Raw genomic sequence first — 19,066 nt, 5'->3', positions numbered from 1 at the left:
TTGTTCCCTTGTCCCTGGGTTTGTTAACACCACTTCCTTTCCCCCCACCTCCCCCTGTCCCATGTCCACCCGGAACTGTTGGTCCCGTTGTTTTAAATACTTCATCTAGGTGCTTCCTTTCATTCTTTTCTAGCTGTATATTTTCTAATTTGAAAAATGAGCTTGTAATTGTCACAGGACACCACTGCCAAGACCTAAACTGCCCCAATTAAGATACAGTATTTGTAGAATCGTAACATGTTCTTCTTATATAGATGTATAAGATTATGATTGCATATTATCTTTGTTCAGTAAGTCCACCTTGAAAGTTTTTTAACTGTTTTAAATTAATTCTACAGAAAATCTTAGTTGTTTGGGTTAGCAAAAGTTTATTAACAAGAAAACTAACAATTGGTACATTTGTGGAGCAATAGATATTATATACATTGCTGGTGGAAATGGAAAATGTTCTAGCCACCTTGAAAAACAGGCAGTTTCTTACAAAGTTAAGCATATACTCAGCAATCCCATGTCTAGGTATTTAATTAGCCTAGAGAAAAATTTAAGTATATCTGCTATACACAGATCTGTATGTGGAAATTATTAAAAATTTAGATGTCCCTCAGTAAGAAATAATCTTATAATTTGGTGCACAAGATAATTTTAACAAGTCTTTAAAAGTGATAAAAATTAAACATTTTTGGGAACCATTCTCCTTGGCTTATCCATAAAACCAAGTTAAGTTCACTGCCATGGAGTCGATGCCGGCCGACTCACAGTGACACTATAAGGACAGGGTCAAACTGCCCCTGTGAGTTCCCAAGACTCACTCTTTATGGGAGTAGAAAGGCTCATGTACCTCCCCCTCCTTGGTTATAGCATATAAAAATCAGAAGTACACACACAAAAAATGTGCCAAAAAACAGCCAGCCAACCACTGAATCAGTTGTCATCCATCCTTTTCCTACTCATAGTGGCCCATGTATGTCACACTGTGCTTTATGGGTTTTCAAGGTTGTGACATTTCAAGAGCCCTTTCTGTCAAAGCACCTCTGTGTGGGTTTGAATCTCCAACCTTTATGTTAGTTTAGTAAAGTGCTTAAGCATTTGTATCACCTAAAAAATGTGCAGATTAGGTAAATTAAAGTACTATATAATTATGTCTTATATAATTATACGTTGTAATTACATAATATAATTATATACAAATACATATAGTCATATATGTACTCCTTTTTTGTATCTTAGTATTACAAAAAAGTAATATTAAGAAAAAGTAAGCTTTAAGTTTAAATAGTTGAATTCATAATTTCTAGTCCTTTTGTATTTTATCAAAGAAAACAAAATTCTTAGTGTATTCTGAAGCTATTATCCATTATGGTATTTAATCCTTGATAATATTTAAGGGATTTTTGTTTTTGTTTTTATCTTTGCTAGATTATCTGCGTCAAAGTTATGGGCTATCTATGGACTTCAATTCGCCAAATGACTATAATAAATTGGTGCTTTCACTGTTATCTGGACTCCCAAATGAAGTGGATTTTGCTATTAATGTATGCACTCTCCTATCAAACGAAAGCAAGCACGTCATGCAACTTGAAAAAGACCCTAAAATCATCACTTTATTACTTGCTAATGCCGGGGTGTTTGATGACAGTAAGTTTTAAGCTGGACATATTGTATGCGTATTCTCTTACGGTATTATATTATGTGATGGTGGTATTTATTATCTAATCGTTGTTGGCACTTTGGTTCTAACTCATGGTGACCTCATATACACTAGAATAAATTGTTGATGAACTGCAGTCCATTGTTGGGACCAGTGTGTTCTCAAGTTCCTTCCAACCTCAGGGGCTCGTGTTTACCATTATATGAGAAAGTGTGCTGTCATGAGCCATAGGGTTTTAATTGGTTAATTTTCACAAGTACACCATCAGGCCTTTCTTCCGAGTTAGTCTGTCTTGGTCTAGAAGCTCTGCTGGAACCTGTCCACAATTAATGATCTGCTTGTATTTGAAATACTAGTGGCCTACCTTCTGATAGGTATCATGGCACCACTAGAGCTACCACGGTATGATGCACAGAAAGATGAGTGGTGTGTTATTAAGTAGATGTACACATTTAATACTTGTAATTATGCTTCCAAAGTCGGCTTTTAAAAGGAAGCATAGTTTTAATATTAAATGAATAATTGTTCTTTATTTTCCTAATATGAAATGAATTACTTAAGATAATGAATGGTTTTTTAAACTTTATTTACATAATAATTTATTTTAATTAGAGTCTTTTAAATTAAAAAACTTATGTTTCTTGGGATTTTTATGTTTCATAATTTTAGAACAATGGTTGTTAGAAAATTCTGATTAAAATTATGGTCTGGGAGAAATAATTTAACATAGTTTTATGTCTGGTAGAATGTGTAAAATTGTATTTTTTAACTAAAACAAAATACGTTAGCCCTAAATAAACAAAATAAGGCGAATCATGGATTTGATTATCTTTTTTTAATATGTGTAGGCATATATACCTTTAGGCATATAGGTTCATTTTCTCTGCTTTGGTTCAAGTAGTATGCTATTAAAACATAATTTTATTTGGGTCTCTTTTAGTAGGAGTTCTTACAATTTGATATATGCTTATTTGTCAGAAGTTAATTTTGAAGTTAAACAAGAGTGAAAATTAAGTTTCTTAACCTTGTCTGAAATTATTCCTTGTTGTATGAGCAGACAAACCAAGACCATTGTTGACTTCTCTTGTAACTTTGAAATTTTAAACGTGAAATTTTATCTCATTTTTAGTGTTTTTTTTAATCCAATATCTTATTTTCGTGTTTGAAATATAACTTTCAAAATTTAATATAACACAGTGTTAGAACCATCTTTTAAAAACATTAAAATAAAATTTTGGAAGCTGTATATATTCAACCCACAGTAATTTTTGTGTGAAATCTGATCAATTAATCATTGAATAATGACTACATATGAACAACTTAAGTTAAGCATTTTAATAGAAATAATCTAAGTCTTATGTTCTTGCTGTATTTATAAAAGCCTACAAAATTATTCAGTGTAACAATTTAAAACAAAAAATAAGGGCTGTTTTTGGACTTGTTTCTTTCATTTCACCAGTCATAGAATTATGTTCCAGAACACATAGAAACTTAATGGTCTTGCATTATGAAATAATTCCCTTATCATTTTAGAGTTATAGATATTTTTGACTTGATTGATATTTTGATGGGTTTTAGACATTGACTTTTGAGAGACAAACATAGGTACCTTTTATACCCCTTCTCCCTCTCCCCCCATACGTTTTATTGGCATATAGTTCACATATCATATAATTCAGTAGTTCACTCAGATGCCACTTCTTTTAGAAACTGTAATGTTCATACATTTTGTGTTTGTAGTATAACAAAAAATTCCATGTAATCAAAAATTTCATATTCCCATCTGTATTTTCCTTATGAAATTTATCTTAGAGGTGTATCTGGCGAGTGGGCAGGAGCCCTTGTCTGGGCCGGAAAAAAGAAAGAAATTTATTTTTAAAAGTTTTTTTCATCTGGTTTAAAGAAACAACCCTTTATATCTTCTGTAGTGGTACGTGGTATCATGTTTCTGACTAAGCTGCTATTTACTTACCTGTAATTTTGATTCTTTAGGCCACTGTAGTAATTTATTTGTTAAAACTTTCATACTTATTTTTATAAAATGCCCTTATAGCCTTAATATTGAAATTCATTAATAGTACAATTCTTTTTAAAATGTTTCTATTTTTCATCCTTCAAATCGTTTTCAATGTTATTTCTTATTTCAACCTAAATTACAAACTTTTTTATTTGATATTATATAAATGATAGTAGCCCTGTACTAAAATGGGTATTAAGACCATAAAAATGCAATAAATCTTTGCTACAGAAGATATATCTATTTATTATGTTTGTCACATGTCCAATCCCACTGCCCTCTGCCATGGAGTCAGTGACGCATAGCAACCCTGTGCCCCACTGCCATTGAGCTGATTTCCACCCTTCGTGGCCCTATATAGGGTTTCTCTATAGAAGCAAACAGCCTCATCTTTCTCCCAAGGGTTCCTGGTTGGTTTGAACTGCCCGCCTTGTGGTTAGCAGTCCTAGCGCTTACCTGAAAGCGCTGAGTGAAACTGCCCTCTGGTGTTTCCAAGGCTATAAACATTTACAGAAATAAGCTAGTGAATTTGAGTGACCCACCTTTTGTTGGCAATCCAGCACTTTTACTATTGTGCTAACAGGGCTCCTCTAACATGCCCAGTAAGGAGTCATAATTTTATTCAAGATCGGCATTCATTAAAAACTAGCCTTGTTGTTAGCAATTGCCAGAATATTGTTTTCTGTTTCCCTAAAACAGTAACTTTTTATTTTTTAACTTAATAGGCAATGAAATAATTAAGTTTTGAAATGGGACACATATTTACAGTTTGGATATTGGTATCATGCTGTTTGCCCTACAAAAGAACTTGCAACATAAAGAGCAAGCCAATAGCTTGACTATCTCCCTCAGCCACTTTTGTTGAAGATGTAGACCACAACTGTGGTAATGTAGTGTTATTAAGAAGCTTTCAAAAATGTATGCTTTGACTTTTCCTCTTAAAACAACACTACACACACAGCACACAGAAACACAAAACAAGCTATCAACCTAGGGGTTTTGGGGGTTTTTTTTAATGGAAATGTTCCTAATAATGCCATGTCCTATATAATTTGAGGTTCAAATCATACAATTATGTCTGAAATTAATATGAAGGTTTTAAATGAAAAATAATCTTGAAAACTCATGGTAGTGTAACCACTAAGATAACTATTTAATAGAATTCTTTATTGTCTGTAAAACTATTAAAAAAGGAGTTGTGGCCTTGGGACATAAAAGCTTTTTAACTTCTGTAATTAGAAATATTTTTCAGAAGCTAACCATGAATTTTTATAATTTACTATTATAAAAGAAAAACCTTTTGGTGTACAAAGTATCTTAAAGTACAATTTTACTCTTTGTCCAAGTCTACCAAGTATTAGATATTTAAATGAAAAAATAAATGCCACTTAACTGAATGTACTATTGGTTTTTTAAGCTTTAGGATCCTTTTCTTCTGTATTTGGAGAAGAATGGAAGGAGAAGACTGATAGAGATTTTGTTAAGGTAATTTATGTGAACATATAATCTTGAAACACTGAGTTACATGTAACCAAGGGTCAAAGTATCAATAGTTATTTGTTTTATATGATATTGTCTGTATTTATAACTTTAATATAACTATAAACAAATTTGGAGTATATTTAGTAAGCTCTTTTAGAATATCCAATGGAATTAAATAAAGTTTTTATTTTGTTATACATTTATTTCTTAGGATGCACATCTTCAATAGGAATAAATAATTGAGTTACCATATTTCAAAGCAAGTTAAACCTTCCTATCTCAAAAACATGTTATATTATTCAATGAATGAGGGTCTCCTTTGGCTTTTTGCCTAGTGTTTTACAGTTTTCTTTGTATAAATATCTTGTTTTTCTGGTTAGATTTATTTCCGAGTATCTCTTCTTTGGAGTGGCTGTTGTAAATTATAAGTGTGTTAATGTAAAGGAATCTGGCTGATTTTTGTATGTTGATCTTGGGACCTGCCACTTTGCTGAATCTTTCCATTAGTTGCAGTAATTTTCTTGCTAAGGTTTTGGAATTTTCTGTGTATAGGATCATTTCAACTGCAGACAGAGATCATTTTACTTTTTCATTGCCTGTGTGGTTGCCTTTAATTTCTTGCCTTGTAATTCCAGCTGAAACTTCTCGCACAATATTGAATCAGAGTGGTAAAAAAGACATCCTTGTCTGACTCCTCTTAAAAGGGGACTTTCCCCATTGGGACTAATGTTGCTCTTGAATATATATATATTATACCGTATATACTTGAGTATAAGCCAAGGCACCTAATTTTACCACAAAAACTGCAACAAAAAATAAACTGTGCTGGAAAACTCGGCGTATATACGGCATGTATTATATAACATTGTATATGTTGTAATATGTGTGTGTGTGTGTGTGTGTATATATATATATATAGTTAAGGAATTTCCCATATATTACCATTTTGTTGAGAATTTTTACCAGGTATGCGTGTTGTATTTAACAAGTGCCATTTCTGTGTGGCTTGATATAATCACATTCTTCTCCGTTGTTTTATTTATGTCATGGGTTACATTGATTGTTTTTGCAGTGTTGAACCATTCTTGCATATGTTGTTTAAACTCTACTTGGTCATAGTGGGGGGAGGGTTGTTGTTATTGGATTAGCTAGGAATTTGTTGAGAATTTTTATGTCTGTGCTCATATGGATGTTGCTATATAATTTTTAAGTGGTTTCTCTACCTGGTTTGAGAATCAGGGATACATTTACTTAAAATGAATTTGGGAATATTCCATTCTTTTTTACATTCTGGAATAGATTGAGTAAAATTGGTGTCAGCTCTTCTCTGAATGTTAGGAGTTTCTTAATGACCTGATGTATTATTTCCTTTATTGTGGGTCTATTCAAGTTTTTTACCCTAGTTTATGCAGGTTAAATAGGTAGTATGTTTCTAGAAAATTTTCTATTTCTTAAAGGTTTTTTAATTTGTTGATTTGTTTAATTTATAGTTCTTCATATTATTTGTTATTATCATTTTGTATGAGTTAGATTTGTTAGGATTTTACCAATTTTATTTAAGTTATTTGCATCTATTGCTTTCTTTCCCTTTGTCAGAATTACCAGTGGTTCATTGATTTTATTAATCCTTTCAAAAAATTAACTTCTTGTTTTAAGGATTCTTTTTTTTCTTTTTTCTGTTTCATTTATTTCTACTCTAAAATTTATTATTTCTCTTCTTCTGGTGAATGTAGACTATTTTGCTGCTCCTGTTTGAATTGTTAGTGATGCTGGATTGAGGTGTGTTAATCTTGGTTCTTCTTTTTTTGATGTATGCAATTTACTGCTATCAATTGCCCTATGAGAACTGGTTTTTGCTGTGTCTCAAAGGTTTGTTGCATCGTCTTTTCATTCTCAGTTGAATCAAGGATTTTTTTTTTCCTTTTTAAAAATCTCTTATCCAGTAGTTTTTTTAGCATGGTATTATTTAATTTCCATTTATTTGATTTTTTTCCCCTCAATCTTTCATTGATTTTTATTTTTGTAATATTGTAAACTGAGAGAAGAGACTTGGTAGTATCTGGATGTTTAAAGATGTATTGAGGCTTGCTTTGTCACTAACCGATATTCTACTGTGGAAAATGTTCCTGTGCACTTGAAAGGAATGTGTATTGTGCAGTTGCTTGATGGAATGAATGTTGCACTGTTGTTGGGTGCAGTGTTCTGTATATGTATATGAGATAAAATTGGTAAATTGTGTTGTTTAGTTCTTCTGTGTCCTTGTTGAATTTATATTGACTTCTGTTAATACATTTTAAGTGGCATATTAAATTTTTTTTTGAAGAGTTACTTAGTTTTTTAATTATGTATTTGGTGGCTCTTTCCCTGGGTACATGGATACTTATGATAGCTGTGTCTTCTTGTTTTTATTGACCCCCACAATCATTGTATATGTATCCTTCTCCATTTCTTAGGCTTGTCTTTGCCCTAGATTCTATTTTATCAAAAATTAAAGTTTCCACTCCACTCTACTTAGTTGTCATACCAAATCAAATTCACTACTATTGAGCTGATTCCAACTCATAGTAACTGCGGATAGGGTTTTTGAAATAATAAATGTTTATGGGAACCAGATAGGCTCACCTTCTGCTCAGTAACTGATGAGTTTGAACTAATGGACCCTGTGGTTAATAGGTAAGTGCCTAACCCATATCACCAAGGTGGATCTGTTTTGTTTTGTTTTGTTTTTAACAGCTTTTGATATTCAGTATAGTTTTTTCTTTGGGTGTAGACAGCAATTTTTGCTTTGTCTTGTAGACAGCATACTAGTTAGTCATTTTTTTTTACCCATTCTGCTATTGTAATCCTTTTACATTTAGTACAATTATTGATAGGTATGATTTTATTACTGTCACTTTTGTGTGTGTATGTATGCACATGGAACAATAGTTTGTGACATAATATTCTGCACTTAGTCATTTTGTATGTGTGTCTTCTTATCATTTTCTTCATTGTTGTTTTAGTGTTCAATAAATCTTTTTGTGTTCAATAAATCTATGGTGAAATCTACTTGACCTCTTCTCCATTTGGAAATTCTAGACGTATACTACATTTTCCCTCTATTTACTTGTATGTCTATAAATTTACATATTTGGTTCCAGTCATGTAAGTTTGCTGACATCTGATTTTGTTAATCTTACTTTGTTGTCTGCCATTGTTGATCCTTCATCAAAAAAAATTCTTCAGTAGTTCTTATAAAGTTGGTCTGGTTTTAAATTAAGTTATACTAATTTAAATTAAATCTTTTTAGTTTCTGTTTATCTGGAAATGTCCTGATTTTGCAGTCCTATTTGTGGCTCAGTTTTGTTGGGTATATAATTTTGGCTTCTATTTTTTTCTTTCAGCTTTTTATACTTCATCCTATTGCTTTCAGCTTTTTATACTTCATCCTATTGCCATCCTCTGGTTTCTTTCCAGAATTCAGAGCTTAGTCTTATTGATCTCCTTTATAGATAACTTCATTTTCACTGAGCTGCTTTCAGAATTCCTTCCTTCTCTTTGGTTTTGGAAAGTGTGATTATGATATTTCTTGCTGATTTTCGGGGTGGAGGCCTGGGTTCTCTAGAGAAACAGAACCAGGGAACTTATGATTATATACATATTAAAGGATAGGTTTAACAGTGAGAAGGAATATAATGGCTGATTAGTCCACACAGCAGTACAGAGAGCTCAGTTCAACTCACTTTCATGGAGCAGTTAATATACTGAAGGTCCTTCAACATAAGAAGCAAGACAGTGGAGTCTTCCCTCAGGCAAGACAGGCCGAGTTCAGCCCCACAGGCAGCAAGCAGCAGGGTGGAGCAGCAAGTCAGTAGTACGGTAGCACAGAGAAGCAGGCCCCTATGGGATCTCAAACTCAGCAATACATGGAGACAGGATCTACCAGCTTCGAGCTCAAGCAATACAGCTTGGCAAAGCAAGTCTTGAAGGAGCCTTTAGCTCAAGCAGCAGCACCACGCTGGCCCCATCACCAGGGAAGAAGAGAGGATGCCACCACAGAAAGTATTTATTTTGGTAGCCCTCCAGTCAAGCTGCGACCTGAGTAAATTCTGCCCACATGTTCTTAGGGAGGCCTGGTTGGCACAGTAGACCTAACCTAACTATCACAAGGCTTATGTACTGTGTAGGGTTTGCTTGCCTTCTTGAATGCATTTCTTGACTTTCATAGTATTTCAGAAGTTGTGTTCCAACAAATCTGCAATTATCTCTTGACTTTTTGTGGTCTCTTCACATTCTGAAATTCCAGTCACAAGTAAGTTATTCTTCTTGATGGTGTCCCACATAGTTCTTAGGCTTTCTTATATATATATATGATTGTTCCTTTAGCAAAGAAGTATTGAAATTCGCCTATGACCTCACTTAATCTTCCATTTGCCATTTCTATGTATTTTCTATTCCTTAAATTTTAAAGTTAATCTTCTGGATTTCTATTTGCTGTTTTTATATAGCTTTTCTTTTTAATTTATTGGGTTTTTCTTTTATTTTTATAAATTCTAAAGATTGTTTTTTAAACTTTTAGTTTCATCAACATCTTTTTTTTAAATATAAATCATTTTATTGGGGGTTCTTAAAGCTCTTATAACAATCCATACATCAATTGTATCAAGCACACTTATACTATGTTGCCATCATTTTCAAAACATTTTCTTTCTACTTGAGCCTTGGTTATCAGCTCCTCTTTTTTTTCCCTCCCTCCTCAACCCTCCCACCCCTATTAGCCCTTGATAAACTATAAATTATTGTTTTCATATCTTAGACCATCTGCTGTCTCCCTTCACCCACATTTCTGTTATTCATGGTGGTGGTGGTGGTGGTGGTGGTGGTGGTGGTGGTGGTGGTGGTGTGTGTGTTATACATCGATCATTGCAAAAAGTTCCCACTTTCTCCCCCTTCTTGAACCCCTACCCTCATGGTATTGCTACTCCCATTATTGTTCTTGAGGGGTTTATCTGTCTTGTATTCCATGTGTCAAGAGCTCTTATCTGGACCAGTGTACATGCTCCAGTCTAGCCAGATTTTTAAGGTAGAACTGGGGTCATGATAGTGCAGGGAAGGAAGCATTAAAGAACTAGAGAAATCTCGTGTGTTTTCTCTGTGCTATACTGCATCCTGGCTGACTCATCCCTTCCTTGTGACCCTTCTGTAAGAGGATGTCCAGTTGTCTGCAGATGGGCTTTGGGTCTCCATTCCCACCCCACTTGTTCACATGAATATGATTGTTCTGGGTCTTCGATGCCTGATACCTGATCCCATTGATACTTCGTGATCACACAGGTTGGTGTGCTTCTCCCATGTGGGCTTTGTTTCTTCCCTGCTAGATAGCCGTTTGTTTAACTTCAAGTCTTTAAGACCTCAGATGCTGTATCTTCTAATAGCCAGGGACCATCATCTTTCTTCACCGCATTTGTTTATACAACCATTTGACTTCAGAAGTTGTGATTGACAACTCTCTTGATATTTCAAGCTATTGAAAGTACATAAATATCATTCTTTGGAATTCCTCATCAGGTATTCCTGGTGCCATTTCTTTCTCAGAAAAGTTTTACGGTTTTGTATTTTGATTACTTGTTTGAGCCACTCTGTCTGGTTTCCTCACGTGAACTGAAATTGCTTGTTGTCTTTTTTGAGATATTGTATTGTTGTATTTGTATTTAACGGATGGTTCTATGCTAGTCTATTTTTAGGCACTCACTACTTGTGTCCTAGTGGGTATGATACAAAATGGAGTGTGCACAGTTTTCTTTTCATTGTTCAGAGTTCGTTTTGGATATTTAGATTCTTAAGGTTCAGGAATTTTCTGCCATTAATTCTTCAAATAGCATGTGCATGCACATGTGTGTGTCCCCTTTTGAAAAACCTTCATAATGCTTGATGTGTATCAGGTAATTTTTGGTGGAATCACAGGCATTAGTACTTTTCAGGGTGTTGTCTTTCTCAGTTTTCTCTGGTGTTAATCAGTGTTTGAGGCAATATTTCTTTGTGCAAGAAATTCTTAGGTAGGTAGAGATTTTAAGGCCTTACTTACCCTTTCATGTGTTTTTAAAATCTAGACTGAGGTTTCTTCCAGTAACTCCCAAAGAGAACAAAAACATACTAGGTGTGTGTGGCTAAGGAGTGGTAAGAGGTGTGGTATTTTTTCATTGGTTATCACTCCTGTCCCTGCTTGCTGTATGTGTTCATGACCTCATTTTCAATTGTAGAACCCACAACTAATGAACCACCTGTGAGCTTGTAGTTAATCTGGGTAGACTAGAGAAACAAAATTCATAGACACTCATGTTAATAAGCGCTTTATATAAAGCTTAATTGTACATTAAGAAAACATCCCAGCTCAGTCCAGATTAAGTCCAATATTAGCCCATATGTCTGATACCAATCTATAAAAGCCTCTTTAGACTCACGAAACACATGCAGTGATGCCGAATGCAGGAAGATCACAGGCCAGTGGGTGGGAAGTCTTGTGGATCCAGTGCCATTGTAAGCATCCCAGCGCTGGCAGGGGCCTCCACGTGGCTTTTCCAGCTCAGGGCACTAGCGTAGCCCCACGGGTCTTGTCAGCTGCAGTGTCTCCCAGGTAGCGAGCATAGAGAAGAGAGTGTCTCTCACCTCCAAGGAGGAATACCCAAGTTCCCAGAACCTTCAGGAGAAAGCCATGCCCACACATGAGCCTCGTTGTCCATGACCTGATTGACAGGCTAGACCAGGGGTGCTCAATACGTCCATCGTGATCTACTAGTTGATTGCAAATGTAGTGTGGGTAGATCACATGGCATTTAAAAAATAGATGTAAGCCTATCATCAATGCCGTCACTTAATTGATATACAGCGCAGCCAATCAGATGCAATCTTAGGTGTCAAACGCATGTGCAAACAACTGCGCTAAGTGCAGCAAAACTGACAAGCTAATTTATCACCAATTTTTAGACCATGGTTTTTTTCTCTTAAACCTAAGAAAGGGTATTAAAATGAGTGGGGGAACTGGACCAAGTAAGAAGACAAAAACGCATCACTTTCATACGGAATGGGAGATTTTGACACTATAAGCCAACATTCAGCTGAAGTCCAGAGCACACACCGCAGTTCTGGAACTTACTCACTGAGGGAAAGCACCCAAACATGAGAACATGTGCTACCTCCTGGACTGCATTATTCGACTCTACTTGTTTATGGAGTCAGCCTTTTCCCACATAACGATCGTTAAGTCCAAGTCCCGTTCCACCACGACTGATGATCACTTGGAAGTGTGCTCCAGGCTGGCTGTCAGCAGCTACTGTCCGGACTATGCATCCCTGGCTCATTCCATTCAGTGCAAGTCATCAGCGTAAACTCAGGTAATGAAAAAAAAATGTACATAGTTAATGGTGTGTTGTGCAATATGGACTCATGCAGTTATGCAAGGTACATAAACATACATTGTACATATAAAGAATTCTCGATGCATTTATGAATAAATGTAATGAATAAAAATTAACATGCTTTGCATTTTTGTAGTTGATAGATCATTTTGACTTGATCATTTTATAAGTAGCTCACATGCTGAATAAGTGTGAGCACCTCTGGGCTAGACTTTACCCCTTCACTTTTAATCCTCTCAAATTGGCAAACGATTATGTTAACTACCACAGAGCCTATAGATAGGACTGGTTGTAATCTTCCATTCATGGTCCCCTTTCTCACTCCTGGAGGGCCCACTTAACCCTTGAGAATAGAGATCCTGAAGCCTTAAACGTAGGTAGAAATGAATTATCTGGGACTACAGCAGCCTTTCTGCTGTGCTCAGACAGGGAGGAGTGGGCATTCCCAGAACAGGCTCTGAATTTGCAGTCAGCTCTGGGAGTCTTTCTGTGTGCATCAGCGGGTAGTATGTTGGCTGCGGGAGCAGCCAGCCTCAGGAGGTGTCACTTTGTAGTTAACAACTGCCAGCAATATACCGTATCAGGAGCAGGGAGAGCTTTGGCCCAATGAGACGTGTTGTTAAAGTATGCGTATCTGTAGGCTTTTACAGCCCACTGAGTTCTATTCCTAGTGCCTATCACATAGGTAGAACTTAGACATCATCTTTCAAAAAATTATAAGGAGTTGATAATTACTAGTTAGGAAAACATAATTCTGCTAGGAAGGTTTTTGTATGTGTGTTTTGCTAAAATGGATGCATTTCTGTTGGGAAATAGACCTAAAAGTACAGTTGATGAGTTATGCATTTTCACTGTTACTAGATATTACCAAACAGATTTTCAAAGTGGTTATACAAATTCACTTAGCAGTAGTATATCAAAATTTCAGGTGTTCATTTTTAATAATATTTGGCATTCTGTCATGTTCAAGAGGATTGTACAGTCATTTCCATAGTCCTTTTAAATGTAGATTATTAATCTTGTTGCTTGGTAAGAGATCTTTATGATAGGACTTTAAAAATCTTTTGGAAAAATTTTATAATCTTATAATTGGGTTTTTCCACAGACTTTGAAGCCCCTTCATATATATTTTATATAAAATTTTTTCTTACATCATCTGTATGGAAAATATAAATATCTTGTACTCTCTAGCTTGTATTTTCACTCATTAATGGTGTCGTTTGATGAACATGAGCTCTTAATTCTATTGTTGTCAAGTTTTTAATCTTACAGTCAATAGTTAGAAGTATGTTTAGTATGTTTAATTAGCACAAAACATGTGCTAACAACTTCTCTTGTCTTTCACATTAGAGTAATTATTTAGTTATTTGAAAGTGTGTGTATGTGATGTGTGTTGGGTCAAGGACACCACCACCCCTTCAATGGCTAATGGCTACCCTGTTGAACTGGCTTCCTTAATTAATATTTCTCCCTCTATTATAACACATTTGTAATAAATCACCTAACTATGTGTATGTGGTTTTTTTCTAAACTATTTTATTTCATCTATTTTCCCCTGTTCGGCTTTCAAACCCAAGATTTTCAATCAAAAAATTGGACGCTTTCTTACTGAGATTTTAATCTGTTTGTGTTTTTTTTAGCTTGAGAAAATATTAATTTTATCTCATTTTTATTCCCAGCTTGTTGATAATAAATAGTATTAGCTATGGTCACTATTTTTGTGCCTTCATACAATATGAAACCTAGGCGAGCCTGCCTTTTAATTTAAAACCAATGTCCTCATTCTCTCTTAAATACCCCATCTTCCTTCTGAATTTATGTTCTTTCTTTGTGAAGAACACATTCTTCCTTACTTTAAGTGAAAATTTGTTCATGGAAAGATTCTGAGATGTGGGGTTTTGGGGTAGTTTTTGTTTTTGCACTCATTCCATTTATTGAATTCTGTTAAGACTTTTAAAAATTGTCATTTGTTGTTTTCCACCTTCCTTTTTGGGTAATATAAAATTGATTTGTCATCTTTCATTTGCCTTTGGTGCTTCACCACCCTGTGACCAGGCACAGATTTTCTTTTCTTGTGGAATTTCAAAGTTTGGACTTTCATATCCATCCTTCATTTCTCCTAACTTGCCTTGCATCTCTTTAACTATCAGCAGTTTCAGCTTGCTTTTTATCTTTTCATGTGTGCGTAGTATGCTACTCATCTATTTGTTAAATTTTTAATAACGTGACCATTTTAATTTCAAAATGTTCTTTTCGTTATTTTTATATTATCCCAATTTGATCTTTCCTGGTTTTAATTTAAATATATATTTGTTTATACCTGAATCATCTTTATCTAAAGTTATTGGTGCTGTAACTCTTCTAATCCTCCTTTATGGCTGACTAATCCCCCTTTATTTATAATGTTGATTGCAAATTTCAGCAGACATTTCTGTGGGAATTTTGTAGTTTGGATTAGGAAAAACCAATATTGCGAAAATGAAACAGATATTACTGCATTGTTTTTGCTAATCATTTGAAAGGAAACTTGGCCTCAAATAATTCTTAAACAATTTCTTTTCCCCAACCCTTATACATTTGGTTTTCCTACCTAGAACTCAGGAAATCCTCAATAAAGAGGATTGGTGTAGTGGTTAAAAGCACCCTTCTGCTAACCACAGGAGTGGTGAATCCAACCTACCAGCCACTCCATCAAGGAGAGATGGCCATCTGCTTCTGTAAAGGTTTACAGCTTTAGAAACCTTAAGAGGCAGTTCTACTCCGTCCTCTTGGGTCACTGTGAGTGAAACTCAACAACAGTGGGTCTATTTTGATTTTTCGTTAATTTGATAATTCTCTTTCACTGTTCTTTCATTGTTTACAGAGTATAATTTGAACCTATACTACTTTAATCAATTAGTACTTTCTACCTCATGGATTATGTAGGAACTCTAGAAAAACCCAAGTCTGTGTATGATTGCTCTTTGATGCTCCTCTTGTTACTTGTTCTTTTTTTTTTTTTAAGCTTCTTAAGATGAATCTTGAAATACACATATCAAAAATTTTTGCAATAAAAAGTGAGGTGTATCACAAGATAAAGTGATAGTCAAATTGTTTGGAAATACCAGGATAAATGTATTAGCTTGGGAAATTACACATAACAAGGGGTAAATATTTACTCGTGTCCCACATATTGATGAAAATACTTTATAGCTAGAGAATACTGGAAAGCAAGTTACTTACCTAGGTTATTAATTTGGTTGCATACTGCGTCACCTCTTGCTGTTTGGATGCTTACTAGATGTAGAGTTACTTGCTAGGTGACATCTATGTTGCAGTAGGGTCTGTAAGCAGTAATACTGTTGTGTTCATGTACAGTTTTGTCATGACTCATAATTTTTTAACTACTGATGAGCATAAACACCATTTCTAGCTATTTGTACTGCAAAGTGGTCGGTCTGAAACTATCTGTGATTCTTATTGGTGGGCATGCCTTAGATAATGCTAATATTGCTGTTGTTTGCAGCCTAATATTTAGAGTTGAAGGAAATGCTAAGGTTAATGAGCCTAAAGGCATTAAAAAACAGCTTCTAGACATTTTCACAGGTAGATGCTCTAATTTCTTTCACAAACTCTTAAGAATTATTCTAAGAGTCCAGATTTAGAACCCCTAACCTAAAAAGACACCTTTCATATATAAGTATTACAATCTATACAAGGATTACATATAACCTCCTTCCTGGGGGATGGACAACAGAAGAGTGGGTGAAGAGAGACGTCAGACAGTGTAAGATATGACAAAATAATAATAATTTGTAAATTATCAAGGGTTCATGAGGGAGCGGGGAGCAGAGAGGGAGGGTAAAAATATGAGGAGCTGATACCAAGGGCTCAAGCAGAAAGAAAATGTTTTGAGAATGATGATAGCAGCAAACATATAAACGTGCTTGACACAATGGATGGATGTATGGATTGTGATAAGAGTTGTACGAGCCCCCAATAAAATGATTAACAACAAAAAAACTTACAATCTAGAGAAAATTAGAACATTTATGTAAAAAATCCCTGGAATGTAATGAGACCCACATGAAGTAAAATATATATGTATATATTAAGCAGAGATATACTTTTAGGTGTGATCACTTTTAACGTAATAATATAATTATTTCAAAAGTCATAATTCAGTATAATTTTATCATTACAGTTTTGGAAAGACATTGTTGATGATAATGAAGTACGTGACCTCATTTCCGATAGAAATAAGTCTCATGGTAAGTCACTGAGTGCAAAATTACTAAATAATTTTAGAATGTCGATATTAGTAACAAATTCTAAATTGTGTAAAACCTTTTTTATATGCAGAAGGTACATCAGGAGAATGGATTTGGGAATCTTTATTTCATCCACCTCGAAAGCTGGGCATTAACGATATTGAAGGACAGCGGGTACTTCAGATTGCTGTGATTCTGCGAAATCTTTCATTTGAAGAGGGCAATGTTAAGCTCTTGGCAGCTAATCGAACTTGTCTTCGTTTCCTATTACTTTCTGCACATAGTCATTTTATTTCTCTAAGACAGTTGGGCCTTGATACATTAGGAAATATTGCAGCTGAGGTAAGCATGTGACTCAGTTTCTTGAAGTAACTTTTGTGATAGGAAAGATAATTAAAAATTTTATGCTGTGGCATTATTACAGTTGCCATTTTGTTATGTATTTTCACATATTGTAAGTACAGTAAATATTTAGAAAAAGTTGTTTTTTTTCTAAATAGTGGATTGGAATTATCAATACTGTTGTAAAAGTTACCAAGCATTTTAAATGATTCTTTAAAATGCAGTAATGACTGTTCACATAACTACATTTTTCTTAAGTTGTACATTTTTTATGTTCACTTTCATTAAATTTGGAATGTACAGCACTAGAAGAAAACCTATCTCAACAATGGTGCCTTTCTTTTTCCCCAGCTTTTATTGGACCCTGTTGATTTCAAAACTACTCATCTGATGTTCCATACTGTTACGAAATGCCTGATGTCAAGGGATAGATTTTTAAAGATGAGAGGTGAGTATTCAGTTAGCTTCTCATTGTCTACAGTGTCCAAACTTTTAATCATTTATTAGAAAGCAATGTGTGTGCATGTGCTTTTCAGGAATGGAAATTTTGGGAAATCTTTGCAAAGCGGAAGATAATGGCGTTTTGATTTGTGAATATGTGGATCAAGACTCATACAGAGAGATCATCTGTCATCTCACTTTACCTGACGTGCTGCTCGTGATCTCAACACTCGAGGTGCTATATATGCTCACAGAAATGGGAGATGTTGCTTGCACAAAAATTGCAAAAGTCGAAAAGAGCATAGGTAAGATTAAAATATTTAAATTATTTGCTTCATTGGGTGAAGGTATTTAATATGGTGATATTTTTTAAATCACAGTTATTTGGAGTTTCCCACTTATTTGAGGAGTCTTTATTAACTAGTCTACATTAGTTTATCATGTATAGAGAGACTATCATATAGAGCATTGTTTGACTGGGTAATCCCTATTCCTTCTCTTTATTTTTAGTTTACTGTATATCAGATTTAAATTTGACAAACTTGCTATGTCTGCCTTTCTGGGAAGCAGGTCTGACTGTGTCAGATGATCATCTGCTGCTAAGCACCTGGAGCTGAGTGAAACAGGCTTCCTTCCTGCTCATCTCGAAAGTTGCTCATAGTGCTAGTGTGTTTAAAATCCGTGAACTTCATTCTGGAGTAGGTCATCAGTTCTAAAGCTGTTACACATATCATGTCAACATGTTACTCAGTTGACTAAGATGATTTTTTTCATAGTTGTAAAACTAGTCAGCATTAATAAGATTTAACTTGAAAAATATTATTGAAAAATTAAAATGTCATTTGCAATATACAACGTCATTCTTAAATCTGACTACACATCAGAATCACTTGGGAAACTTAAATATATATTCATATACCAATGCCTAGTCCCCACTGCAGATTTGCTAAATCAGTTTTTAAAGATTGATGGTAAAAATCTATTTTTTAAATCCACATTTAATTCCGATGCGCATGATTTATGGACTAGCAGTTGAGAACCACTGTTATGTACAACACAATGAATTTGGCATTGTTTTATAATAATATTAACAGGTAACTATTGGCTTTTTGCTTATTTTAGACATGTTAGTGTGTCTGGTTTCTATGGATATCCAGATGTTCGGTCCTGATGCCCTAGCTGCAGTGAAACTCGTCGAACATCCAAGTTCCAGCCATCAAGTTTTGTCTGATATTAGGCCACAAGCTGTAGAACAAGTTCAAACCCAGACCCATGTAGCATCTGTCCCAGGTTCGTGTCTTCACATAATCTTTTTAAATATGGTTATTGGTGTGTAAATTTGATACTAAATATATATATATTAAACTGATACTAAATATATAGAGATTATATATTCCCATAATCTTTTTAATATGGTTATTGGTGTGTAAATTTGATACTAAATATCTATAAATATATTAAACTGATGCTAAATATATATATATATATATAT

The 19,066-nt window shown here is 34.5% G+C and overlaps 1 protein-coding gene across 1 annotated transcript in view; it reads left to right on the top strand.

Moving 5' to 3' along the window:
• ARID2 (AT-rich interaction domain 2) overlaps positions 1 to 19,066 on the top strand; it is a 191,621-nt gene that overhangs the window by 104,549 nt on the left and 68,006 nt on the right. Inside the window, exons 3-9 of the mRNA XM_004711438.3 lie at positions 1,417 to 1,635; positions 5,083 to 5,150; positions 16,725 to 16,791; positions 16,883 to 17,133; positions 17,485 to 17,581; positions 17,670 to 17,879; positions 18,697 to 18,864. Coding sequence (XP_004711495.1) covers positions 1,446 to 1,635; positions 5,083 to 5,150; positions 16,725 to 16,791; positions 16,883 to 17,133; positions 17,485 to 17,581; positions 17,670 to 17,879; positions 18,697 to 18,864 — 1,051 coding nt within the window. The 5' untranslated portion in view covers positions 1,417 to 1,445. The remainder of the gene's footprint in view (positions 1 to 1,416; positions 1,636 to 5,082; positions 5,151 to 16,724; positions 16,792 to 16,882; positions 17,134 to 17,484; positions 17,582 to 17,669; positions 17,880 to 18,696; positions 18,865 to 19,066) is intronic.

This window comes from Echinops telfairi, unplaced genomic scaffold (genome assembly GCF_000313985.2).
Source record: "Echinops telfairi isolate 266 unplaced genomic scaffold, ASM31398v2 ScPeMD7_12;HRSCAF=54, whole genome shotgun sequence".
Taxonomy (NCBI): domain Eukaryota; kingdom Metazoa; phylum Chordata; class Mammalia; order Afrosoricida; family Tenrecidae; genus Echinops; species Echinops telfairi.
Note: the sequence above shows the minus strand (reverse complement) of the source record. Positions and strands in the feature narration are given on the sequence as shown.